At 49.7% G+C, this 26,298-nt stretch overlaps 2 protein-coding genes across 3 annotated transcripts; both read left to right on the top strand.

Annotated features, from left to right (window-relative positions):
- The first annotated feature begins 76 nt into the window (after positions 1 to 76).
- On the top strand, positions 77 to 17,466 carry CRYZL1 (crystallin zeta like 1). 2 transcript variants are annotated; one of them, XM_059494091.1, is made up of 15 exons: positions 77 to 175; positions 600 to 689; positions 1,319 to 1,390; positions 2,543 to 2,620; positions 3,143 to 3,215; positions 3,612 to 3,656; positions 5,108 to 5,176; positions 7,067 to 7,200; positions 7,896 to 8,007; positions 10,727 to 10,747; positions 11,614 to 11,712; positions 13,844 to 13,965; positions 14,184 to 14,289; positions 15,661 to 15,706; positions 16,429 to 17,466. In XM_059494091.1, the coding sequence occupies exons 3-15, from the start codon at positions 1,325 to 1,327 to the stop codon at positions 16,526 to 16,528; spliced, it is 1,071 nt and encodes a 356-aa protein (XP_059350074.1). In that variant the 5' UTR covers positions 77 to 175; positions 600 to 689; positions 1,319 to 1,324; the 3' UTR covers positions 16,529 to 17,466. The 2 variants fall into 2 exon arrangements, with proteins under 2 accessions (XP_059350074.1, XP_059321783.1); XM_059465800.1 differs by having other exon boundaries at positions 169 to 234.
- On the top strand, positions 17,208 to 25,772 carry DONSON (DNA replication fork stabilization factor DONSON). The gene is given in 14 exon segments (XM_059493984.1): positions 17,208 to 17,228; positions 17,929 to 18,022; positions 18,055 to 18,132; positions 18,135 to 18,308; positions 18,311 to 18,603; positions 18,916 to 18,996; positions 20,121 to 20,324; positions 20,407 to 20,585; positions 20,973 to 21,151; positions 21,836 to 21,959; positions 22,733 to 22,837; positions 23,203 to 23,401; positions 24,828 to 25,028; positions 25,629 to 25,772. Coding segments are annotated over 14 exon segments (2,070 nt in total). The 3' UTR covers positions 25,767 to 25,772.
- Positions 25,773 to 26,298: the final 526 nt, after the last annotated feature.

Here is a 26,298-nt window from a genome sequence, read left to right as displayed (position 1 = left end):
ACCAATCACAAGCGCTCAGGGTGCTGCCCGATTCTGTGATTGGTTGCAGGGCGGGAGGGCGGTGCCTGAGGGCGAGGCGGAAGTGAGGGAGTGTCATGGCAACCGCGGGCGCGTCGCGGCGCTCGGGAGTCCCGCGGAGCCGCTGAGGGCCGGACGGGGCTGCGGCAGCCTCTCGGTGCGGGCCGGGTTCACTCAGAGCCGCTGAGGGCCGGACGGGGCTGCCGGAGCCTCTCGGTGCGGGCCGGGGTCACTCGGAGCCCCTGAGGGCCGGACGGGGCTGCCGGAGCCTCTCGGTGCGGGCCGGGGTCACTCGGAGCCGCTGAGGGTCCCCCGGGGCTGCCGGAGCCTCTCAGTGCGGGCCGGGGTCGCTGCCCGGGGGTGGCGGGGCGGGCCCGACGTGCGGGGGTCTCGGGTGCTCCCTCAGGGGTCAGAGCTGCAGCAATGGTGCCATGGGTTCCTGCCTCTCTACTCTTTGATTTCAATTTTACTGTTTGGCTGGTCGGGATTTGTTTTTTTTTTTTCCTTTCTCTACTCCCTGCTTTCCCTTTTCCTTGTTAACTCAATTGTACTGTTTGGTTGTTTTTTTTCCCCTTCTAAAGGTTCCTGTTCCTTGAGGACCACACGGGAGAGGAGAGGCCAAGTGGGAGAGGAGCCAGAAAGCCAAGTGGTGATTTGTGGTGAAGTCTCGTGTAAGTTTTGCTGTATTCCTGCCCAGGAGTTCCCTGTGCAGTGCCCCGGTGTGAGTCGTGGGGCACAGAGCCCCTGCACTGTCCCCCAGTAAATCCTGGCTGCTGCAGGGCCTGTTCTGCTGTGCCAGCAGAGCTGCAGAGGGACTGGGGACAAGGCCTGCAGGGACAGCACCCAGGGAATGGCTGCCAGTGCCAGAGGGCAGGGCTGGGTGGGATCTTGGCAGTGAGGAATTGTTCCCTGGCAGGGTGGGCAGGCCCTGGCACAGGGTGCCCAGAGCAGCTGGGGCTGCCCCTGCACCCCTGGCAGTGCCCGAGGCCAGGCTGGACACTGGGGACAGTGGGAGGTGTCCCTGCCATGGCAGGGGTGGCACTGGGTGGGCTCTGAGCTCCCTCCCAACACAACCCAGTCTGGGATTCTGTGATCCTCTGTCGTGAGGATTTTCTCTGTTATGGGCATCTAAACCTGTTGATCTGGTTTAGAGCTTCTGTATCACAAAGACTCAAATTGCCTGCAAACAATGCCTGTGATTCTTATAGAGTAATTTAATTTAAATTAATTTATCAGAGCTTTAGTGCCTTGTTTGCCAGGGCCCCTGCAGCTGTCACAGTTTGGTTGCTGTGTTTTTCAGGTCACTATGAAGGCTCTGTATGCTCAGCAGAATTCCCCTGGAGAGGAGATGACATTTGTGTTCCAGGAAAGGGTGAGCTCCCTTCAGAACTGCTCTGTCCCTCAGGCAGTGGGACAGGAGAGCTTGGCTCAGTGCCACAGGGGAACTGAGGCACAGAAATCTTGCACAGGCTTGGGAAGGACTGGTGGCATCCTTGCACACACAGGCAGGGAAGGAGGGGAGGTGCATTTTGTCATCAGGCAGCACTGCCAAGACCCCTGCTGGATTGTTCTGCAGTTTTGGTGTTCAGACTTTACAAACAAGCTTTGCAGGCACGAAAAACAAGCCCTGGGGCCACATCTCCTGGCTGAATTTTCTAGTCCCTGAAAAAGTAGAAATGGAGATGAGGAATTTATCAGGTTTGGGGTGAGAACACCAGTTCTTACAGGGGTTGTTCCTTTGACATAATTTGGACTTCATTTGGGACTTGAATGTTGACCTCAGTGGGTTTGTCAGGATTTGTGCCTCAGATAAAGTGAAATAAAACCTCAACAGAAAAATAATGTCTGTGGGTGATGAGAGTTAGTAAGGTCTGGTGGTCAATTTGCAGTAATAATAATAATAATAATAATAATAATAATAATAATAATAATAATAATAATAATAATAATAATAATAATAATAATAATAATAATAATAATAATAATATCTTAATAATAACTTAATAACTTAATATAGTAATGTTAAATAGTAATATAGTATAGTAATATATATTTTATATATATAATATTATATACTATATAATATATTATTTATATTATATTATATTATATTATATTATATTATATTATATTATATTATATTATGTTATATTACATCACATTGCATTATGTTATTATATTATGTATATAGTATAATATAACATAACATAATATAATATAATATAATATAACATAACATAACATAACATAACATAACATAACATAACATAACATAATATAATATAATATAATATAATATAATATAATATACCAGTCAGCAATAATAGTATAATGCTAATGCTAATAATAACGCTAATAATAATAATAGTATGCTCAAAGAATGGTGTTGTAAACCCCTTTTCATTGACAATTCCTGCCTGCTCTCCCCACAAAACAAGCCAAGAAGAGGAAAGTGCTTTCAGGAGCTGGAGAAGCTCCTGGGGGCACGTGCAGTGGGTAACAAGGAGCTGTCCATGTGTCCTAGGAGAACGTTCCTCCCAGCAGAGCCCACGAGGTGAAGGTGCAGGTCAGAGCCTGTGCTCTGAGCAGGGTGGACACACAGGTATTTGTTATTTGTTTGTGTGTTTTGCTGGGGGTGTCTGTGCTCCCATGGCCTTGGCTGGGGGCTGGCACGAGCTCAGGCTGTGCCTTTGCTGCTGGCAGTGGGCACAGAACTTTTTAGGGGTCTCCCCATCAGGGGCATCCTCGGGGAAGGTTTCCACAGGCACAGGACTGGGCTGGGCTTCTTGCACAGCTCTGATTGAAAAGCATCTGGAATTTGATTCCTAATTCATGGAGATCAGTTGTCAGCTGAGATCTCTTACAGTAAATCCCTTTTATCTTCATCTAAGCCACAGGCTGGCTTGGCTGGTAGTAACTCCCTGCTTTTATTTTTTAATGTTTCTAAATTTAAATACAGAATTCAGTGCCATGGTTTAATACTGGGGAAGGTTTGCACTTCCTTCCCCTGGATAACATTTTGGTAATGGCCCAAGCTTCCTGGGATGATCCAGCACTGTGAGATGTAATTCATTTATAAATGCAGAGCTTTAGCAGGAATGCTGCCAGCATTGTTTTCATTTAGCTCCTGGCAGAAATCAAACTGAAGAAGGAACTTGTGCCTGTTGGGAGAGAAGTTTCAGGAGTGGTGCTGGAAGGTGAGTGGGTGGCAGTGCCCAGGGAGGGAGGAGGGAGCAGGGATTCCCCTCAGAGCCCAGAACTCTCTCTGGAGAGCTTTTTGGAGCTCTTGGCTTCCTTGGCTGCTCCCAGTGCTGGTACCACTCCCCTGAGGTGGAGAGTCCAGCCTGGCTCTCAGACACCCCTGTGTGCTCCTGCAGGGAGCTCCTTGTGCCAGAGTCTGGGAATTCAACATTTGGGCTTGGCATCAAGAATCAATCAATAATTGTAATCAATAGAATTATGGTTTTTCACAAGACGTGTATCTTTAGTTTTGTGAGCTAGTGATAGCCAGTGCTTCCAAATGCACATCCCATTCCTGCTCTAAATATTTCTCTTTTTCCCTTCTTCCCTCCTTTTCACCTCTCCATGGTGAGTTGGAAGCAAGGTGACCTTTTTCCAGCCAGATGATGAAGTGGTGGGTAAGTTAATGCCTGTTTGCCTCAGCTGACACCAGCAGTCATCTTTTTGTAATCAATGACTGAGCTTAGAATAATTGGTCAGGCTAAATCCACCATGTATTTTCAGAATTCAACTGCTGTCACAGGAATAAACTTATAAATGGGAATTCTGTTCTAAGAACGTTCCCTTAGGATGTGAAATATGATGTTGTGTTAACCACCAGATTGTGAGTGATGCCTTAGGAGAGAGGAGTTATTTCTTAGAGCATTCTGTGCCACATGTTTATGTTATGTGTGCTGGGTGAAGGGATTAGAGGATGGCTGAAGTTCTGAAAGCAGGACAGAGTGGAGGTGCTGGGGGAGATGTGTGTGTTTGGGCATTGTGGTCCTTGCTGCACTATTCCCTCATGGCACAGCAGCTGCTCTGGGCAGAGTCTGGCTATTCCCTGCAGGAACCCTGGGCACAGCTCCAGGTGGGCACAAGCACATTGTTAATGGAACTGGGAAGGACTGGGCACAGCTCCAGGTGGGCACAAGCACATTGTTAATGAACTGGGAAGGACTGGGCACAGCTCCAGGTGGGCACAAGCACATTGTTAATGGAACTGGGAAGGACTGGGCACAGCTCCAGGTGGGCACAAGCACATTGTTAATGGAACTGGGAAGGACTGGGCACAGCTCCAGGTGGGCACAAGCACATTGTTAATGGAACTGGGAAGGACTGGGCACAGCAGCCACATTTGCAAGGCAAAGCCCTTTGGTCTAATGGAGTGAGATTTGTGGGGGAGAGGGAAGAAAATAATTATTTCCCTGGGATAGAGGGGATGCTAATTCAGGAGATGGAGCCAGAACCTCCTGTTCAGGAGAGTTCTGTGGCCAGTGAAGGTAAAAAGCTCAGTTATAACCAGGATGGAGGGGCTTTTCCTGCCTACTCTGCTTTTGCTCTCTCTACCTTCCCTGGTTAGTTTTTCCTGCACTTCCTCTTTCTTATTCCTGCTTTTTGAAACTTCCACATTCCTGTGTGCCCATCTTCTGCTTTTTCCTGTGCCCTTGGTGCTGCCTTTGCAAAGCACAGGGTCAGGAACTGGGATGGGGGAGGAGCTGTGGGGTGGCTGCTCTGTGCTCAGATCCCTGCTCTGGGATCCATGGCCTGCACTGGAAGGGGAGCACTCAGAGTGTGGAATGAGCTCAGACATCACCAGACAAAAATGTCTGACACCTGCCAGTACCAGACAGCACTCTGTGGTGTCCCCATGCTTTCTCCCTCAATCCCAAAATGCTGTAGAAGCACCTCTGGAACTCCCTTGTGCCCAGGGACACCTTGGGCTGGGACCTGGCCAAGGTCTCTGACCTGTCCTAAGCCTGCCAAGAGGGCACTGAACCCAAACAGGAGCAGGGAATTCCTTGGGACAATGCTTTGGTTGGAACGATTGCTTGTGTGAAATTCAAGGTCTGTGTTCCTTCTTTTCCAGGAATTCTGCCCCTGGATTCTGAGGAGTCTGGTGTCTGTGAAGTTGTCCTGGTTCACGAGCATTATTTGGGTTTGTAGATTACACAGTTTGCTAATAATAATTTTTACTGGAGACTTTGTTTTAGCTTTTCTGAAGGGGAGCCCATAACCATGGAGCTCTGGGCATGCTCCTTCCATTCCAACATTCCAAAACTCCAGCTGCCCCACAAGTCACAGAAGTTTGAACACTCAGTGCTCTCAAGGGCTTTATCTTTGCTGTCACCATTTCACAGTTCATGATGGCCTAAACCACACGAGCTGACCCTGTTGTTTTCCTTTTCCTTTTATTTCCCTTCTAACTTCCTGTTCTCTTGCCTCATTGTTGTTATACTTTTTCCTAACCTGTCAAAAAATGTAATGAGGAGAAATTTGCTTTTTTCTTCCCTTTGACTCAGTCTGGCACTATCACCTGGGACCAGACTAACACATGGGGTGAAACAAGGAGGCTGGAAATGGAGACTGGAATTTTCAGGGAGGAGGGTCAGGGAAAGCCCAGGGTTGAAACATTGTTTTCAGTTATTGTGAGCTTCCAGTTTTCCCTTTCTGGGCATAGGTTACTTTAATGAGTAGGATACTAAATGTAGGAGTCCCTGCTCTTCTTCCAGCAGTTTGTTACCTTGAACAAGCTATTCTTTTACTCAAAATTTGCTCTTCCCAAAGAAGCTGTGGCTGCCCCATCCCTGGCAGTGTCCAGGGCCAGGTTGGACAGGGATTGGAGCCTGGCACAGTGGAAGGTGTCCCTGCCATGGCAGAAGTGGCACTGGATGGGCTTTGAGGTCCTTCCAACCCAAACCACCCTGGCATTCTAAATGCCTAAGTTTGGGTTGTGTTTTCTGTGACTGCCATGAATTCCTGAGTAGTTATGAGGTGGCTCCCTTAATCTTGGTTATAACAAAGTTGAATCCCTAATTTAATTTTGTAAAATATGGCACAATATCCTCTTCATGGCTTCTTAATACAAGAGGAAACAGGAGCCAGTGGTGGTGACCTGTTTGCAGGGGGAGCCTTCCTGACTCACTGACAGGCTTTGCTAGATAAGCCCAGGGGTTTTGCTGGGGTTTTTACCACCTCTTTGCTGTGTTTGTTGGTGTGTGTGGTGTTATATTTTAAATAGTTTGCTCTGTCTCACCGCTAGAAAATGTGGGGTTTATAGCAAGCCTGTGATCCTCCCCTGCAGTATCAGTTAACCTGTAATCCTGTTGGCCCAGGTCTGATTCTGTGCCCACCTTGAATTTCCCTTTTAAGCTGTGCCAGGGGAGTGAGTGAGAGGCTCTCTCAGCTCTTTGCTCTCTCTTGGCCCCTTCTCTGCCCAGGGTCTCTCTCAGGGACCCTGCTGCTCCCAGGGGTGGGACCCCCAATAAACCCTCAGCTAATGAGCACCCCCAGAACTGTGTGGGGTCTCCTTGCCTGCCTGCTGCTCCCAGTGAACATGTTGTCTTATATAGCAAGAGTTCTCTGATCATTATAGTGCAAGGATTCCATATCCAAACCAGAGTTTCATGCCTCCTCAATGGGTCCCACAGGCAGCTCCTCTAAGCACTGACTGGCCCTGATCCTGGAACAGTCCTGATCTGACTCCAGAGCCCACCAATCCACTCTTTTATACCGCTGTTCTTACTGGCTACAGCTGTGGCCTGTTAACATCAGGCCTGCTCCTAATCTTCAGTAATTGGTTCAGCTGCAGCTCTTTTAGGGGATAAGATTACATTCTATACCACCTTCATTTACCCATACTGTATCCCCCTACATGAACACACAGCTCAGGGGGCTCCCAGGGGATCCCAAAGGAGCTGATCAGGTGTGTTTGTGTTTGTCCCTCAGCTCACAAGCCCCAGAAGCTGTGCTGGGCAGAACACACAGCTCAGGGGGCTCTCAGGGATCCCAAAGGAGCTGATCAGGTGTGTTTGTGTTTGTCCCTCAGCTCACAAGCCCCAGAAGCTGTGCTGGGCAGAGGCTGCAGGGACGCTCCGGGACGGGCTCCGCGCGTACACGGCCCTGCACTACCTGGCCCCGGTGTCCCCTGGCACCAGTGTCCTCGTCCTGGATGGAGCAAGTGTGGGTACCTGGGCTCACACAGCCCCTGGTTCTGGGAGTGCTGGCAGTGCCCTTCCTTTCCTGGCTTTGCAGGAAGAGCTGTCCCGTGTGGGATCCTGATCCTGAGCAGGGACATTGTCCTGCCTGGGGTGGGGGGTGCGCACAGGGAGGGTGTGCTGGTGTCCTGCACTGGCACAGTGATGTCCTGAGTCCTCAGGGGTAACTGCAGGAAAATGCCTTATTTTTCAGTCCTCTCCCACCTCTGCTTTTTACCTTTTCTTGGATATAAATAATTTGATTTGCATCCCTGCAGTTCTTGGTGCTAATGAAGATGTGGGGTCCCCTCAGCCAAGGTTCTGTAATGTAAACATGGCTGGGACCTTTTCCTTGGAGCTTTTTTCCCTTCAAGCTCTGAGTTCTAGCTGCTGTGGTAATTAAAGTAGAATCTGAGCTATTTTATTAATGACAAGAACAAGTTACTGGCCAAAAGTTCATTCAGAGCCTGCCAGTCACTGAAGAGCTGTTTTGGCCTCACTTAGGACAGAAGCAGATCTGTGAATATTCAGTTCTTGGTTCAGCTGTGGGGTTTTTGCAGGAGTAAGTTAATTTCTGGGTATTCTCCTCACTGGCCTTTACAATGTAATTGTTCCTAACATTAAATTGTTGGTGTAAATAAATGAATGAATTAACCAATGACCCTGCTTTTCCCCTCTCAGCCATTTGGTACCATTGCAATTCAGCTGGCCCAACACAGAGGGGCCAAAGTCATCTCCACTGCCCACAGCCTGGAGGACAAGCAGTACCTGGAGAGGCTCAGGCCTGCTGGGGGTGAGTTTTATCCTTCAGGGCTGAAGTCTGGCCTAAAGAATGTCTCAAAATATTTTTACTGTCAGGTCTAGAGACTAAGTGCTGTAAAAATTAAGCACAAATTGATAAATAGTCTAATTGAACAGTTTTCAGGTTTGTTCTGTGCTCCACAGGTGTTTAATTTCTGGTTTAAGTGTGCTTAATGGCATTTTAATTGTCCATTTCAGCGGTAATGAGTGGCAGTAGTGCCCAGCAGTGCTGAGTGCTGGCTTTTGGCCCAAGTGCTCAGGGAATCTGTCCATGCGATGGAGTGGTTGCTGTGCAGGGAAGGATTGCTGACTCACCACACCCAGCCTGTGCCAGAGCTCACACACCTGGCACCCAGCGCTCAGCCCCTCACGCTGCTGCTGCCAGGGCTTCTCAGGTGTCAGTGCTGCCACAGCTGGGGCTGCACGTGCACAGGCTCTGCGTTCTCTGCTTTCCAAAGGAGTTGGCCTCACACACAACACTTGCATTCTTCCCTGACTTCCCTTTCATACTTCAAGTTTGGGTTTTTTCCCTCTGAAAACAACATGAGAAGATACTCTGTGTAAGAATCTTTTCTGACCAAAATTTTGGTGGTGTTTTGTGGAGGGAAGTGGAATATTCCTTTATTCTGACAGTTTGAAAATAAAGGATGGCTTGTCAGTCTGGCTGGATGGCAGCAAAAGGTTAAAACTGGTGCCTGCTCCTTCCTCCTGCAAGTACCAAGTGCTGCAGTGTGATTGCCGGGTTTGTTTTGCAGAGTATGGTTTTTGTTGGCCTTCACTGGGGTTACAGAGCTGGAGATGCCTTTGGGGGAGCCTTGTCAGCCCCATCTGTGTGGTTACAGCTGCAGCCACCCCAGGGCTGCCTCTGCAGCACCTGCCAGACTCATCTCTCTGCAGCTTGAGAGCAACACTTGTTTTTTAAAGGCAATTTGACCCAAAAAACCCTATTTTTTCCTGATTTCAGCAGCCTTTTTGTCTGTCTCTATGTTTATATATATTACTGCACTAGCTGTTGTGACACACATCAGAACTGGAAGATTTTTGGGAATGCTGTTGCTGTGCAGAGCCTTGTGGCACCAGCTGTTACAGGGCCAAAGAGGAAATACAGAAGACCTAAAATTTCCTTTTGTAACATTTTATGGGTACATTTTGGTAATTATATGAAAAATTCATGAGCTAGGAGGGGATTTGGCAATTTCATTCTCACAGTCCTGAGTTACTTTTTACAGCATTTTTAAGTTTTTTGAATGTTAATGTCAAATAGAGCATAAGTAACCCAAGCTCTAATTGGCTTCTTTTGTTTGTGGGTGGTGAATTTTCAGTTTTGTGCTTGTTCAGTGGGTTTTTTGTTAGTTTTGGGCAGTTTTCAGTGAACAGCAATTTGTATTATCATTGTTGAGCATACCAAGCTGCTTCCTGGAATGGCTGAGGGGGAAAAATGATAACTGCAACTTTATTTCAAATAAAGAAATAGCACCTGGGTGCAGCGTTGAAGCGAGACACAGCTTGAGTGCAAAAGCAAAAAGCTTTTAAAAGTGTTCAGACTTTCTGATTTGTTTGTTAATTAATGTGATTCCAGTGCCTGAAACAGAAGTTCTGGTAATGCTTCAGGATTTGTATTTAGACCAACAGGATGGGACTTTTCTTTGTCTTTAGTAACCCCTGGAGTAAAAGTTACAATAGAATGAAGGAGGGGATTTTAACAAGTTTTGACATTTTAATGCCTGTGTTTGAGGCTGGAGACAGAATATTCCATAAGCAATGGGATGAGTTTCTGTCAAAGAACCCAAGGAAAGTATCTGCACATGCACAGATATTTCCTCTGCTCCCAAGGGCACCTCCTGCTGTTCCTTGTTTGCTTTGTGAGGTTTTCTTCTGTGCCACCAGCACTGAGCTCTGTTTAGAACCCCCCAGAGCAAACTTTGGGAAAGGCTGTGGGATCCTGGGGTTTCTGTGCCCCCAGCAGTGGAGGAGGAGAGGAACTGAAGTTTTGCCAGTCAGAAAAATCTTACTTTGGAAGCTGTGCAAGTCCCAGCAGAAGAAACTGAACTCATTTGTCAGTATTTTGTGAGAAATACATAAGTGACAAAGGATTATGGAAAGTTATATTACAGTTTGTTGCTTGGCCTTTTCCACAATGGTGAGAAATTTTTCCAGCATTTTTTTAGTAAGGAAGCTGACCAGGATTTTGATAAGTACTGTTTGAACTATTGTGCTGAGTTAAGGAACAAAACTGGCCATTTTTGCTATACAGAAATCAGAAAATAGTCACAATGGTGGAACTCTGGCCCTTCTTTTTGATTGCCAGGCTTTGGGTCTTTGAAACCAGAATTATTTTCAAAAAGTGAAATTATTTGCAAAGTAATACCATGTCAAATTGTCCTGGTATGGAAAACCTTTTAAACTGTTGACTGAAGAAAACTAAGAAGAAAAGGATATTATGGGGGTTTAGTTACATAGGGGGAATATGGCTACCATTAATAATTAATTATTATCCCATCTTTAGTAAATTTTGACAGTGAAATCATTTGACTTCAGTGAAAAAAAAGAAGGAATTACTTGGGATTTGAATGCATCCTATGATTAGATTGAGGGTTTGAAGGGACAAAAAGACCCAAACCCAAGGCATTTATTGCTAATTTGTTAATATCCTTAATGACCAGCTCTTTGCATTTTTTCTTCCCTCCCTCCCTGCTGGGATCCCACTCCAGGAGTGCGGCAGCCTTTGGTGGGTGAGTGCAGAGCTGAGCTCAGGCTCCACATTTGGCTGATGTTCTTTCAGTTCTCATTTTGCTGTGGGATTTTTTGCCTGTTTAGTTTATAAATGTTTGTTCTACCTCATAATGATGAAACAAACCCTGTGGCTGCTCCTTCTCTGTGTTATTGTTATAATATTAAAAATGGCTTTTACCTGAAAGAGGGCAGGGCTGGGTGGGATCCTGGCAATGAGGAATTGTTCCCTGGCAGGGTGGGCAGGGCCTGGCACAGGGTGCCCAGAGCAACTGGGGCTGCCCCTGCACCCCTGGCAGTGCCCAAGGCCAGGCTGGACACTGGGGACAGTGGGAGGTGTCCCTGCCATGGCAGGGGTGGGATGGGATCTTTAAGGTCCCTCCCAACCCAAACCATTCCAGGATTCTCTCATTCCTGATTCTGTGTTTCCTCTTTATAACCAACCATAAACAGGGCATCATAGATACATGACAGGAAAATGTGTTGGTGGCTTTCAGTTCAGCAATATTTGAAGAGCAGATGTAAATCCTTCATCTAAACATTTAATTAAAGACCCAGAGAGCCAGGACTTGGACAAGAATAGCAAAAAATGAACTTAGAGAAGGATTTGCCACATTTTATCCTTTTGGGCCAACAAACTCATGAATTAACTCTGCATTCATACTTTTGGTGTTGATTTTGCACTGTGTTGAAAACGAAAAAAAGAGAAAGATGTGCCAGGTGTTTTGGGTGTAGCTGCAAACCCGTTTGTGGTACCTGCAGAGAGCAGAAACTGTGTGCTGCTCGGGATCTGAGCTCTCAGCTGTGAGCACCTGAACTCCTTTTCCATGGCTCTGAGGTGGTTTTTGCTGCTGTCCTGCTCTGGCAGCCCGGGTGATCGATGTGTCCCACGGGAAGATTGACGTGGCCGAGAGCTGCCTGGAGGAGACGGGCGGGCTGGGCGTGGACATCGTGCTGGATAACGGAGGTACGGGGGCGCTCCTGCCTTGTTGTGATTTCAGGCTTTATCATTCCCTGATAATTCCCTGCCAGGTGTGTCAGTCACCTCTCCTTTCCCCTCCCAGCACTGTCTGTCAGTCCTGGCTTTCCGGAAGGGCGTTGAGTGATTGGCAGATTCAAAGGATGGGAGCACTGGGCCATCCAGGTGTCCTTTGTCCCTTTGTCCCTCCCCTCCTGTCCCTGCCTGGTGGCTCCCTGCCCCTTCCCTGCCCCTCTCCCCGGGGTTAAAGGAGCAGCAACCACGGGCCCAGGGAGTTCTGTTGGAGCTGGTGCTGCATTCAGAGGCCTGTGGGCCAGAATAAAGCTCTGCATCCAAACCCTCCATCAGAACCGACTCCTTTCCTTCACCATGGCCTTGAAGCTTCTTCACCAGAGGGAAACCTGAGGAGCAGCCCCTGCTATGAGGGGAAGCTCCATCCCAGCACCACCAGAGCTCCTGCTGGCCTGGACTTGTCCCCACGGGCCCAACTGCAGCACCCAGCCAGCCCAAAGTGTCTGTGGGGTGAAACACCACACACCCAGCCAGGCAAAAGTGTCTGTGGGGTGAAACACCACACACCCAGCCAGGCAAAAGTGTCTGTGGGGTGAAACACCACACACCCAGCCGGCCAAAGTGTCTGTGGGGTGAAACACCACACATCCCACAGCCCAAAGTGTCTGTGGGGTGAAACACCACACACCCAGCCAGCCCAAAGTGTCTGTGGGGTGAAACACCACACACCCAGCCAGCCCAAAGTGTCTGTGGGGTGAAACACCACACACCCAGCCAGCCCAAAGTGTCTGTGGGGTGAAACACCACACACACACCAGCCCAAAGTGTCTGTGGGGTGAAACACCACACACCCAGCCAGGCAAAAGTGTCTGTGGGGTGAAACACCACACATCCAGCCAGGCAAAAGTGTCTGTGGGGTGAAACACCACACACCCAGCCAGCCCAAAGTGTCTGTGGGGTGAAACACCACACACCCAGCCAGCCCAAAGTGTCTGTGGGGTGAAACACCACACATCCCACAGCCAAAAGTGTCTGTGGGGTGAAACACCACAGTGCCACTGTTTGGTGCAGCACCAAGGGCCAGACAAGCTCAGGCACATCCTGTCCAGCAACACTGGTAATATTCCATTACCTGGCAATGGCATCCCCTCAGTCCCAGCGCTCCTCTGGCACCCACTGCTGCCTGCCAGCACCTCCCAGGCAGCTGCTAAATGGGGCTGAAATAGTCCTCTCTTTGAAACTGGAAATTAAAAATGGCTCTAGAGAGTTTGCTGCCTTGTTTGAATACAGAAATTAACCCTAATTAACAGCACTACCAACCTCTATTGGAAACCAACTCTCATAGGTGAAAACTCTGAAGTTACTCTTCAGAGTTATGTAAATAAAATATTATTAAACTAGACATTATATATATTTATTACTATTATTGTATATTTTATATATAAGATACTGCTGATATATATTTATATATAATAGTATATAAGTTTAGTATAATACTAAATATATAATAGTATCTAGATGTATAATTTGTAAATTTAAATTATATAATAATTTACATTACATATACTATAATAGATATAGTATAATATACTATATTTTATAGTTACAGTTGTTTTATACATTATGCATTAAGTTATATATACTATAGATTATAAATATTATATCTTATATATAGTATATTATGTATAGTATACAATATTATATGTAGTATATACTATTATGTTATATACTATATAATACAGTATAATATATGTAATATACTATATTATAGTATATATATTATATAGTGTATATATTATAGTATACTCCAATATAGTATAATATAGGTAATATACTGTATTACAGTCTATATTGTTACTATACAGTATTATGAATATGAATATAAACAAAATGTTCCTCTGAATAGTAACTTCAGAGCTATTATATTATTCTGAGTAAAGTATATAAAATACTCAGGGTATAAATGCGATAATAAATTCAGAGTTTTCAACCATTTTTAGCTGAAACAACAAAAACCTCAGAGTTCCACTGAAAGGTGTGGCAATAAATACAAATTGAATTTTGCACATTTTCTGCTGAGCTCAGAGGAATTTGTTCTCCCCCCCAGTGAGGCTGTACAGTGCTGAAGATGAACCAGCTTCCAGGTGCCAGCTGCTGCCTCACAAGCACGACATCATCACCCTGCTTGGGGTTGGGGGACGCTGGATAACCACTGAAAGGAACCTGCAGGTAAAGGTATCTGTGCAGGGAGGAGTTTGTCCCACAGAAAACAGACAGACACATAAAACTGTTGTTTCAACCTGCCAGTATTACACTGACACTCTCTTTTAAAAGTGGGCAAGGGGTGGTTTTTGTTTGGTTTAACCATCTCTATAAAATAACCATTTAACCTTTATATTTTTATGGGAAAATGTAACTAAATAACATTTTTCTTCAATTTGCTTCAGCTGGATCCTCCAGACAGCCATTCCTTGTTCCTTAAGGGAGCCACGGTGTCCTTCCTGAACGAGGAGGTGTGGAACTTGTCCAACGTGCAGCAGGGGAAGTATCTCGATATCCTTTGGTGGTGCTGTGGAACTCTCACTCTCAAAGGAGTGAAAACACAGCTGGGAAATCCCACTGAGAAGTTCTCCTGTGCTCAGTGCTGCAACCCAGCTGAAAGGTGGAGATAACATATGAGAGACACTCAGGTTTTAAGGTATTTTCTGCATTCCTTTTAAATTCATTGTGGAATCCCACACTGGTTTGGGTTGGAAGGGACCTTGAAATTCATGCAGTGCCACCTTCCACTGCCCCAGGCTGCTCCAAGCCCCAGTGTCCAACCTGGCCTTGGAAATGTCTCTACAAGCTTCATTAAAAGCAGTGCTGCAAAACACCCATTGGGAAAAAAAACGCAGTGTTTTGGTTCATTATTGAACCAATTAATTGAAGATTTGACTCTATAGGATTTCATTTTATGCAAGAGACATTTTGGATTTTTTTTTAGCTGTTGTGCTTTTGGGCATTAGATGTATCACCTGTAAACTTAATGCACTCGTGTTCACTGCAAAAGTAGAATTATTTTGAGCCTCCTTTATTTTCAATGTACAGAAATATTATGTACAGAAAATGTACTGATTTGTTTTGTACATGAAATTTATGGAGGCACAATGTTGGTTGGGAACAGGAGAAGGAATATCTCCTACATTTGGGCTGGTGCAGCTGGACTGAGCTCCCTGGGCAGGACATTTTCAGCCCTAGAAGGTTTGGGTACTTTTGGCTTTAGGAACTTGTGTATCTTGTGAAATTCTGGAGCATCTGGCATTACTGTCATCTGAAGAAATCACAAATTGATCACTTTTTAAAAGAACTTGAGCTCCAAGTATCAGCCTGATTGCCCTTAAAATGAAGGATGAAACTTGTTTGGGTTTCATACAAAGACTGAATACAGCCCCATGTATTGGCCTGTCTTGGCTGGTGTCATTAACTCACAGACCCCTCACAAGGCAATGTGCTCCAAGAATTTCCAGCCTCTGCTGTGTTCCCACCTCCATTTTGGCTTTTTATCAGGTGCCTGTATGAACTGTCACAACAGCTACCCGGTCCCAAAATCCGTTCTCTTCATTCTGCACAAAAAGTGCCATTGATTAATGATTGATTGATGATGTACTAGTGCAGGCTGCACTTGTATTTCATATTGAAATACTGAAGATTTTCATATTGAAATAATTGAAATATTCCATATTTCATTTCTGCATCCTCTTTCAGAAAAGGAGGTTTCTGATATAGAAACAAGTGCAAAAAATCTGATCTAAAGCCTGGAATTGAGGTCCATTTTGCCTTGATCTTGCTGAGTTTGTATCAGTACAGGGCTGTGACCAGCACATGTGATTGTAAAGAGATTTCCCTCCAGCTTTATTGTTCCTTAACAGTCCTCTTGGATACCCATCCTGGAAGATATCATGGACAAATTATCAAGTGGCATTTTCAGGTGAGAGATGTGGTGTTGGCATCTTATTGCAGGGGTTCCATACTGTTATCTCCTTATCACAAAAGTTTCACACCTTCTGGGTGTTTCTCATGGGCATCTCCTCAGAGCACTGACTCTTTCTCCTTCACAAAGCACCCAACTAACTCCAGTTCCCTTCCCAACACCACCCCACTCTTTTATAGCACTCTGCTTCTCACTGGGTACAGCTGTGGCCTGTTAAAGTCAGGTCTGTTCCTGATCTTTGATAATTGGCCTGGCTGCAGCTCCTTAGGGGTAAGATTTCTTTCTACACTATCTTTATTTTCTTATATTCTATCCCCCTACAATGTGGAGATTTTTGTAGGTTTTTAAATTCAGCCTTAGAAGCAGAAAACTCTGGCCAGCAGTAGCACTCCTGAGCAGAGCTTCAGGAAGTTATGGGAAGATTCCCGTAATAAGCTGGGAATGGGAGATCCCTTCCCTTAAAGCAGGATAACAACTGCTGCTGAGCAGAACCCTCCCCACCACCCCTTTTTTCCCCTTTTTGCAAGAAGGATCTCTTTTCATTCATTTGGGGCTCATGTTTGCTCTGGGGCTTTTCCCTTCTTCTGTGCACTGGAGCAAAGCCATAAGCCTGTTACTTTGTTTGAGGAGGGAGGCTGACACAGTGAAAGTAAAGTCTGTCCTGTGATATTTCTGTGGCCTGAGTGTGCTCACCAGCACTTTTTACTGTTTCATTTCAGGCCTCAGCTGGATGAACCCATCCCATTGTATGAAGCCAAAGTTTCCATGGAAATAGTTCAGAAGAATCAAGCAAGAAAGAGACAAGTCATCCAGTTCTGACACACAACTTCTGATTTCTCAGCTGGGAAAGATAAAGAAATGTATTTGTGGAATAAATCAGTGTACACTTGCAGGCAGTGAAGAGAATTTAAACATTTTTTGTACCTCAGCTCAAATGGTCTCTGAAGCTTCCATGACTTCAGGGTTTTTTAATTCCCTTGAGCAGAATGTTCCCATCAGCAGCTTCTAAAGAAGCTTAACATGAAAATCTTGTCTGCCCTGCCATATTTTAAAATGTCAGAAACATCTACAGGAAAACTCAGTCACTGTTGGTTTTCAACCCTAAGAGATTAAAAAGGGAAAAAAAAGATGTTTTTATTAGTCTTTTGTCTCCAACCCCTACCAGTAGTTACCTTTATAGTTACCTTTTGCTTTTGGCTGCTCTGAAACTGAATGCTACACTTAAAGATCTTAATCCACATTTAAAATTGTTGTTCAGTTGAAGGACAGGCAAAACTATTGAGGTTAGGAGGGTGCCAGATGGGAAGGACGTGGTACTGACAGCAGGAGTTTCCCCCAGCTCTTGCCCTTCCTCTCAGCACTAAGGCAGCAAACCAGAGTCCCCAAGCTGGTGGAATTGTGTGAGTCAGGTGTTTGAGGCACTTTGTGTAGCTTGTGCATGTTCATTTTCCCTCTTTTAACCTCAGCACAGCCCAGATCTGTCTCTCCAGCATTATCCATGATTGTGGCCTGTCTGAAAGTCAGCAGTGGGGAAGGAACTGCATTTTGCTTTCCTCAATGCATTTGCCTCCCTACATGCTCTGATTCGAGAGCAAAAATACTTTTTCTCTTTCAGCTGTGTTGCTCATTTTTGCTGTGGATCACTCAAACCATGGACATGGCCACTTCAAAGCTGTGTCAGTGGGAAAATTTGAGAGGAAACAACCAGAAGCACACTTGATGTGTCTCCTCTCCCTCAGCACACTTGGAGGAAGTTCTGGATCAGTGAGGAAGCCCTGCATCACTAGGCTTGCCCAGTGATGCAGGGCAAGCCTAGGAAATCAGGAGGAGCTCTGATTTTACCCCTTGTGGGAAAGGAGAGGGGCTTTTGTGCCCGGCTGAAGCGTGGCAGTCCTGCGGGAGCTGCACACCCATTCTGCAGCCTTGGAGCCAGCTGTTGGTGTTTCCCTGCTGTTGCTCAGTTTTGCTTCAATGTTTCCAAAAGAAAGCAGATGAAGTAAGATATTAAGTTTAAAAAACCAAGCTCAAGCAGCGACAAAACTGCAGACGAAAGATCTTTTAAAAGTATCGTTTTTCTTTTATTAAATCTTTTGTCGGTAAAATTGTTGCTCCTGACTACCTCTTTATGCCTTTTGAACCACATGGATGTCTAATACTTCTCTAGTATTTGTTATGCCTTTTGAACTCCCTGTACAACAGACGAGTGTCATCGAGAGTAGTTTTCTCTCCCAAATAGCCTCAAAAACTCATTTCTTTCTCCCAAGGAGGCTGAACCCCGCGTGGTTCGTGTCCCATCGCACACCCCCGGCCCCGGTATGAGCACAGGGGATTTGGCTCGGGGGCAGCCGTGTGGCGATGCTGCCGGAGCCGATCCCAGCCCCTGGAGCCGCTGTCCGAGTGCATTTGGCAGGGCAAGGACACAATTTCAGTGCCGTCTGTCTTTGTGTTCCATGTTTGTGTGGACCGTGCGGGCGGAGCGGGGCTGGCGGGAGCCGCGCTCCCCTCAGAGCCCCTGAGGGCGGCAGCAATGGCGGCGCCGCTCCCTCAGCACCGCCCCGGGGCGGAGCGGGCGCTCTTTGGCGCCAAGACCGGAGCGCGGCTCCTCCGGGTCCCGCTCGGCCATGGCCGCCCCTGCCGAGCCCGGGCACTCGCCCGGCTTCAAGAAGCCGCCGGCGCTGCTGCGGCTGAAGCGCAAACGCCCTGTGCGGAGGAGCGACTCCGACGGAGCCGCGGAAGCCGCCGCCGCCGCCCCGGCCCCGCGGGGCTCTGGGGCCGCCCGCCGCCGCAACCCCTTCTCCAGCCTGGACAACGCTCCGCGGCGGGCGGCGGCCGCCCCTCAGCCTCCGGCAGCGACCCCCGCGGGCGGGGATCCATCGGCAGTGCCCTTCTGGCAGGTGGGACCGAGCCCTGGCAGCGGGGTCCTCTGCTCTCAGCCGTCGGGCATCGCCCTCAGCCCTCAGCCACGGCCCCCAGCCCCTCAGCCCCTTCCCGATGCAGCCCCGGGCTCGCCCCCCGCTCCACCAAGGCCCCGCTGGGCTCGGGCTGTTGCTCAGCTCTGGATGCGGATCTTGTGCTCGCCCCCAGCCGGGTTTGTTTGCGGCCCGGTGTGCTGAGGGTCACTCGGGAAATGTCACTGCAAGGGCAGTGTTTAAAATGACCAGCCCGGTGCTCCTTTGTGCTGTGCCTTATGCTGCTCTTTCATTCAGTTTTTAGAGCCGGCCTGTGAGGAGAAGCCCCCCGGGAGAGCGGAGCCTGCTGAAAGTTCCGACATCCTCGCCCTAAGCCAGGTATGAAACTGCACACGCTGCTGAAAACATTCCAGCTGTTCTCAGGGCACACAGAAAGCTGAAACTGTTTCACTTGGTATTTGGTGACTCATATTTGCATAAAAAATGCACTGAAATGTCAGTATTCAAGGAAATTTCTTACATTGATGTTTCCTGTTCTGGTGACAGTCTTTTAAACCCAGCCTTCTGCCTGACCTCACTGCTGTTGTAGTTCCATGGACAGGTTGTTTTCTTTCAGTTTTCCCGACTATAATTTTACTGTTTCCTAGTTTTGTATGTAGTTGAGATGAGGATGTTTTTCACCAGATAGACCTCCTGCAGTCTGGTTTTCAGCTACAGAAATGGAGCGCTTCATCAGGCACATAGGAAAGCAAGAATTCCTGAAAACCAGCCCTTGAAATTCAAACAGAGTTTCAATAGACATTCTCTAATGTTGTTCTAGGTGCAGAAACTGAAGTTCAAACTAAATTAGAAGGATAGAAAAAAAGAGAACAAATTGTCTTGGAGGTGCCTAGGGCTTTGTTCGGCTTGTGACCTTACAGTCACCAGGAGAGGATGAAATGAAATAACCATTTTGGCATGGAAATTCTTGCCTTCATAAACACCAGGCTCAGGGCTTTTTTGTTTTAATAATTTATCTTTTTATTTGTTCCTAGTTTATACTGTTGGAAAGAGTAATGAGTGCAAGCCCTCTCATGTGGTTTTATAGGCAATAGAATGGAGTATTTCTGTTCGAATCTGGTGCTGAGCAAAAGAATCAAAATGATAATGCATAAAATAATATATAAATAAGAATAGAACAATAATAGTATATAATAAAATATAAATATTAAATAATAATAGAATAAATAATATAATAATATATTAAATAATAACTGTCAGCTCAATGTGGTTTTATAGGAAATGGAATGGAGTGTTTTTGTTCGAATCTGGTGCTGAGCAAAAGAACCAAAATAATAATGTATAAAAGAATATATACATAAGAATATAATAATAATATACTATAATATCATATAAATATTAAATAATAATAATAGAATAAATAATATATTAAATAAGAACTGTCTGCCTGTGAACAGGTTTAATTTTGTGCGAGTTAACTGATGCTGTTTCTGCTTGCTCAGGACCTTCATTCCCCTCTCGCCGTACCCAAAGCTCCCTCCTCGCCACGCCAGGAATTCCCCGCAGACTGGAGCATTAAAACCCGGGTTCTCTTCGTGTCCTCGCAGCCCTTCACGTGGGCAGAGCACCTGAAGGGCCAGGAGGAGGCGCAGGGGGTGGCTCAGCACTGCCGGGCTGCGGAAACCTCGCTGCCCCGGAGCGTGCAGGTGAGGGCCGGGCGGGTGCCTGGGGCTGCAGCTCTGCTCTCCGCAGCTCTGCCGTGCCCCTCACCCGCTCTGGGCCCCGCAGGAGCCGCGGCTGTGCTCGGAGCTGCGCTGTGCCTTCCAGCAGAGCCTGCTCTACTGGCTGCACCCCTCGCTGCCCTGGCTGCCGCTCTTCCCCCGCCTCGGGGCGGACAGGGGCATGGCTGGGAAGGCCTGTCCCTGGGCACAGGACGAGGCCCTGCAGCAGGTGCTCATGAGTGACTGGTGAGTGCGGCCTGATGGGCTGGGTGGGTGTGAGGAGAGGAGATTTTAATTAATCACAGGGTTATGGCACGGTTTGGGTTGGAAGGGAGCTTAAGGATCATCGCATCTCAACCCCTGCCATGGCAGGGACACCTTCTACTGTGCCAGGCTGCTCCGAGCCCCAGTGTCCAACCTGGCCTTGGGCACTGCCAGGGATCCAGGGATGGAATTCCATCCCAGCCCCTGCCCACCCTCCTAGATAACAATTCCTCATTGCCAGTCTTCCATCCATCCCTGCCCTCTGGCACTGGGAGCCATTCCCGTGTCCTGTCCCTCCATGCCCTGTCCCCATTCCCTCTCAGGGCAGGGACCCTGCCAGCCGTGCCAGCGCTGTGTGTTCCCTGGCAGGTCGGTGAGCTTCACCTCTCTGTACCAGCTGCTGCGGGCGCGCCTCTGCCCCTATTTCTACGTGTGCTCGGCGCAGTTCTCGGTGTTGTTCCGCGCCGCGGGGCTGGCGGGCAGCGCCGAGCCCACGGCCGCCATCGCGCCCACCACGCGCGGCCTGCGCCACGCCATGCGCGCCGAGGGTAAGGGCACCCACTGGGCATGGGCACGGGGATGGGCATGGGGATGGGGATGGGGATGGACAGGGATGGGGATGGGCAGGGCTGGCACATGGCCGCCATTGCGCCCACCACGCGCCGCCTGCGCCACACCATGCGCGCCGAGGGTAAGGGCACCCACTGGGCATGGGCACGGGGATGGGCATGGGGATGGGGATGGGGATGGACAGGGATGGGGATGGGCAGGGCTGGCACACGGCCGCCATTGCACCCACCACGCGCCGCCTGCGCCACACCATGCGCGCCGAGGGTAAGGGTACAGGGATGGGCATGGGAATGGGCATGGGCACAAGGCTGGCACACAGCCGCCATCACGCCCACCACGCGTGGCCTGCGCCACGCCATGTGCGCTGAGGGTAAGGGCACCCACTGGGCATGGGGATGGACAGGGATGGGGATAGGGCAGGGCTGGCACACGGCCGCCATTGCGCCCACCATGTGCCGCCTGCGCCACGCCATGCGCGCCGAGTGTAAGGGTACAGGGATGGGCATGGGGATGGGCATGGGCACAGGGCTGGCACACAGCCGCCATCGCGCCCACCACGCGCGGCCTGCGCCACGCCATGCGTGCCGAGGGTAAGGGAACTGGGGATGGGGATAGGGCAGGGATGGCACACAGCCCCTCACTGCTGCCTCCCCTCACCACAGGCATAGAGTTCTCCTTGCCTCTGCTGGAGGAAAGTGGAGCCAGGAAACAGAAAAACTCTGAGGAGAGTCTGGAGACAGAGACAGCTGAGGGCATCAGAGTGGGCAGCAGTGTGGAGGATGTGGGGTGAGTAACCATGTTGTGTGTGATTGCATAAAGGGATGGGGCCAGCATCCATTCATGCTCACATAAACACCATCTCAGAGGCCATGAGATTTTAAAGGAGCAAGCATTCATCCATAGATCATTGCTCACATAAACACCATCTCAGAGGCCGTGAGATTTTAGAGGAGGAAACAATCAGCCATAGATTCATTGATCACATAAACATCTCAGAGGCTCTGAGATTTCAGAGGAGTAAGCATTTGGCCATAGCTCAAAGGAGTAACAAGTTTCTTTGTTAGAAGGCAATATAGAAATTTTTGCATTTCTTATTTCGCATTTCTAACCTATCACCTTTAGTTACTTCTGCTGCACTGTGGATACTTTTATTCAATGGGTGTCTAACTCACCTACACACGTATGCTTCTGTTATAACTTCTGAACTCTTAGTTACTCTATACAAGGCACCCTTACCGTATAAACCCTTCACCATTTGATCAATACGGTTTCTCACTTACTTAAAGCATATTCTTACTTACAACTATAGAAAATAAGTTTATGATTTTTATACTTAATGTCTGTTCTTTGTTCTTAATATCTGTTATTCTACTTAATATTCTTTAGTTTTGCATCAATCCAAGCTCCTTCCAAGGCTGCAGATCAAACCCTCCTGAATCTGTGGAAGTTTCTATATTTCCATTTCCCACAGTTGTACAGTGCTGGAATTCAGGGGCATCCCCAGGCTCCTGCACAGTCCTCAGAGGCACTGCCCTCCTAACACTGATCCTGTGTCCCAGGGAACCAGCTCCCAGTGATGATGATGATGATGGAAGCTTCTCTTGGCTTGAGGAGATGGGAGTCCAAGACAAGGTGAAGAAACCAGACACTATTTCTATCCAACTGTATCCTTCCTCTGATCTTCCAGATGTGTGACACGGGCAAACCCTGCAGCTTTTCAGTGCTGTGGTACTTTTAAGCTCTGCAGAAGTTTTTGAGAATTGTTTTCCGAATATGAATCCTCGCATTCCTGCATGTGATGAGATACTGCATTTTCTTTTTAGTTACTTTGCAAGTATTTCTAGGATTTGAAGCCAGGATTTAAGATGCTGTTTAATATCTGAAGAGCAGATGTGGGTGGGTGCACAGCTGGGTGGGGTTTGTGTTTGGGGATTTTGGTCAGATGGGGTGAGGGAGGGCTCACTGCTCCACCTTTCTGGCCCATGGATGCTCCCCAGCGCTCCGTGGCTTTCCCTTGACTGGGCTCCAGGCGCAGGGAGAAGCACGAGGTGCAGGTGGATCACAGGCCCGAGTCGCTGGTGCTGGTGAGGGGCAGCCACACCTTCAGGCTGCTCAATTTCCTCATCAGCTGCCGCAGCCTGGTGGCCGTGGCGGGGCCGCAGGCGGGGCTGCCCCCGACGCTGCTGTCCCCGGTGGCCTTCCGGGGCGGGACCCTGCACACGCTCAAGGTGAGGAGGGGCACGGCGGGCTCGGGAGCGGCCAGGGAGCGATTCCTTACCCGGGGGATCAGCCCCTGCCTTGGGGAGGTTCCCTCGGGGACCACAGCGGGGGTTTTGTGGCTGAAGCCTGGGTCAGCATCTTGTGTGCAGGCACGGCCTGTTCCTAAATCCCTGCAACACATCCCTGCACTGAACTGACATCCCTGCACTGAACTGACCCCCCTGCATTGAACTGACCCCCCTGCACTGAACTGACCCCCCTGCACTGAACTGACATCCCTGCACTGAACTGACATCCCTGCATTGAACTGACCCCCCTGCATTGAACTGACATCCCTGCACTGAACTGACCCCCCTGCACTGAACTGACATCCCTGCACTGAACTGACCCCCCTGCACTGAACTGACCCCCCTGCACTGAACTGACATCCCTGCACTGAACTGACCCCCCTGCACTGAACTGACATCCCTGCACTGAACTGACCCCCCTGCACTGAACTGACCCCCCTGCATTGAACTGACCCCCCTGCACTGAACTGACATCCCTGCACTGAACTGACATCCCTGCATTGAACTGACCTCCCTGCACTGAACTGACCCCCCTGCACTGAACTGACATCCCTGCACTGAACTGACATCCCTGCATTGAACTGACATCCCTGCACTGAACTGACCCCCCTGCACTGAACTGACATCCCTGCACTGAACTGACATCCCTGCATTGAACTGACCCCCCTGCATTGAACTGACCCCCCTGCACTGAACTGACCTCCCTGCACTGAACTGACCTCCCTTCCTCCCTGAGGAAGCATCCCCTTCCTCACCTCCTGAGAGACAAGAGGCCGTGCAGGGCTGCCCATAGGAAAAGTGTTGTTAAGATTCTCCCCAGATCTTATGGGCTCTCAGACTATCCCAGCCCCTTGCACGAGGAGCCCCTGAGCCAGAGCTCACCTTCTGTTCCTGCAGGGAATGGTTTGGACTGGGAGGGACCAACCCCTGCCCTGGCCAGGGACACCTTCCACTATCCCAGGTTGTTCCAAGGCTCATCCAGCCTGACCTTGGACACTTCCAGGGATCCAGGGGCAGGCCCAGCTGTGCCAGGGCTTCCCCACCCTACAGCCAAGAATTCTTTCCCTATACCTAACCCAAATTTCTTCCCAGTAAGAACAGGATCAGTTACTTGTTCCACCAGAGAAGTTCATCCTGGTCTTGTGCCCTTCCCTTCCCAGTCCCTACAGCATTCCTGCAGTCCAGGGGCACATTTTAGGAGTTGTTACAGGGACGGTAAAGCCTTATGCGTTGCACAGGGAGTGGGCAACACTGAGAAGTGTTTCCATTTTCAGTGGGGCCGTGGCCTGTGGTGCCAGAGGGGTGACAGTTCCTGGCTGTGCCGTGCTGTGTGCGGCGCTCACCGCGCTGTCCTTTCTGCCCCCAGGCCCGCACTGTCAGCGGCCGTGCCCGGGTGCCCGGGGGCTTTGAGGACGTGTTCAGCCTGGAGGTGCTGGGGCCCGTCCTGCCGCACGCCCTGCACGCCCTGACGCTGGTGCTGGGCCCTGCTCAGCGCGGCTCCTTCCGCGCCCTGCTCAGCCCCCACGAGCCCAGCGCCGCCTTCAACGCCCGCCCGGGCCCGCCCCAGGTGAGGGGAGCGAGCACCGGGACAGCCCGGGAGAGCCCGGGACGGGGAGGGCACAGCGGGACAGGCCGGGACAGCCGGGACGGGGAATGCACACCGGGACAGCCGGGACGGGGAGGGCACACCGGGACAGGCCGGGACAGCCGGGACGGGGAGGGCACACCGGGACAGGCCGGGACGGGGAGGGCACACCGGGACAGCCGGGACGGGGAGAGCACACCGGGACAGGCCGGGACGGGGAGGGCACACCGGGACAGGCCGGGACAGCCGGGACGGGGAGTGCACACCGGGACAGTCGGGACGGGGAGGGCACACCGGGACAGCCGGGACGGGGAGGGCACACCGGGACAGGCCGGGACGGGGAGGGCACACCGGGACAGTCGGGACGGGGAGGGCACACCGGGACAGGCCGGGACGGGGAGGGCACACCGGGACAGTCGGGACGGGGAGGGCACACCGGGACAGGCCAGGACGGGGAGGGCACACCGGGACAGGCCAGGACGGGGAGAGCACACCGGGACAGGCCGGGACGGGGAGGGCACACCGGGACAGGCCGCGGTGATTTCCCGCACAAAGCCTCACTCGGTGCGTGTGCCCCCGCAGGAGGACGAGCAGCAGGAGCTGCCGGCCTGCGGGCTGCACCCCAGGACTCTGGCTCAACTGAGGCAGTGTCCCACGCTGGGGAAATCCTCCCTCCGCCTGCTGGAGATGAAGGATTACAGCTACACCTGGAAGGCCTAGGAACGCCGCTGGGCCCTGGAGCAGGACTCTCCCTCCCCGGGCTGCAGGTGCCGGGCTTGGGGCAGGGTGGGAGGGACACCCCACACGGCTGCTGCACAGGAGCACCTCCGAGGGCTTTGGAGGAAAGGAGGGGAAAGGCCTTGGACATCTCCTTTTTTATTGTACAAAGTGTTTTTAAAATAAAACGTGGTTTTATTGGTCTGGTTTGGCCCTGGCACGTTGGTCTTCCCCTTCTGTTCCAAGCATGGAATTTCTGCTCCTGCTTGGAGCAGGAACTCATAACCAGGTCAGAACTAGAACCCCCTAGGGCAGGGGATAGGAACCAGATGAGCTTTAAGGTTCCTTCCAGCCCAAACCTTCTGGGATCCCATGGATGGGTGGAATGTTTGGCAAAACCCTTCCCAGACTGTTCACAGCCCCCTGCCACCCTCGGCAGCTGCACCTCGGTGTGTGGCACCTCTTGGGCTGGGGCCATCTTGGAACTCCACGGGGAGGAACGGAGGTCAGAGGGCCCCAGGGCTGCTCAGCAGAG

Source organism: Ammospiza nelsoni, chromosome 2 (genome assembly GCF_027579445.1).
Source record: "Ammospiza nelsoni isolate bAmmNel1 chromosome 2, bAmmNel1.pri, whole genome shotgun sequence".
NCBI classification, from domain to species: domain Eukaryota; kingdom Metazoa; phylum Chordata; class Aves; order Passeriformes; family Passerellidae; genus Ammospiza; species Ammospiza nelsoni.
Note: the sequence above shows the minus strand (reverse complement) of the source record. Positions and strands in the feature narration are given on the sequence as shown.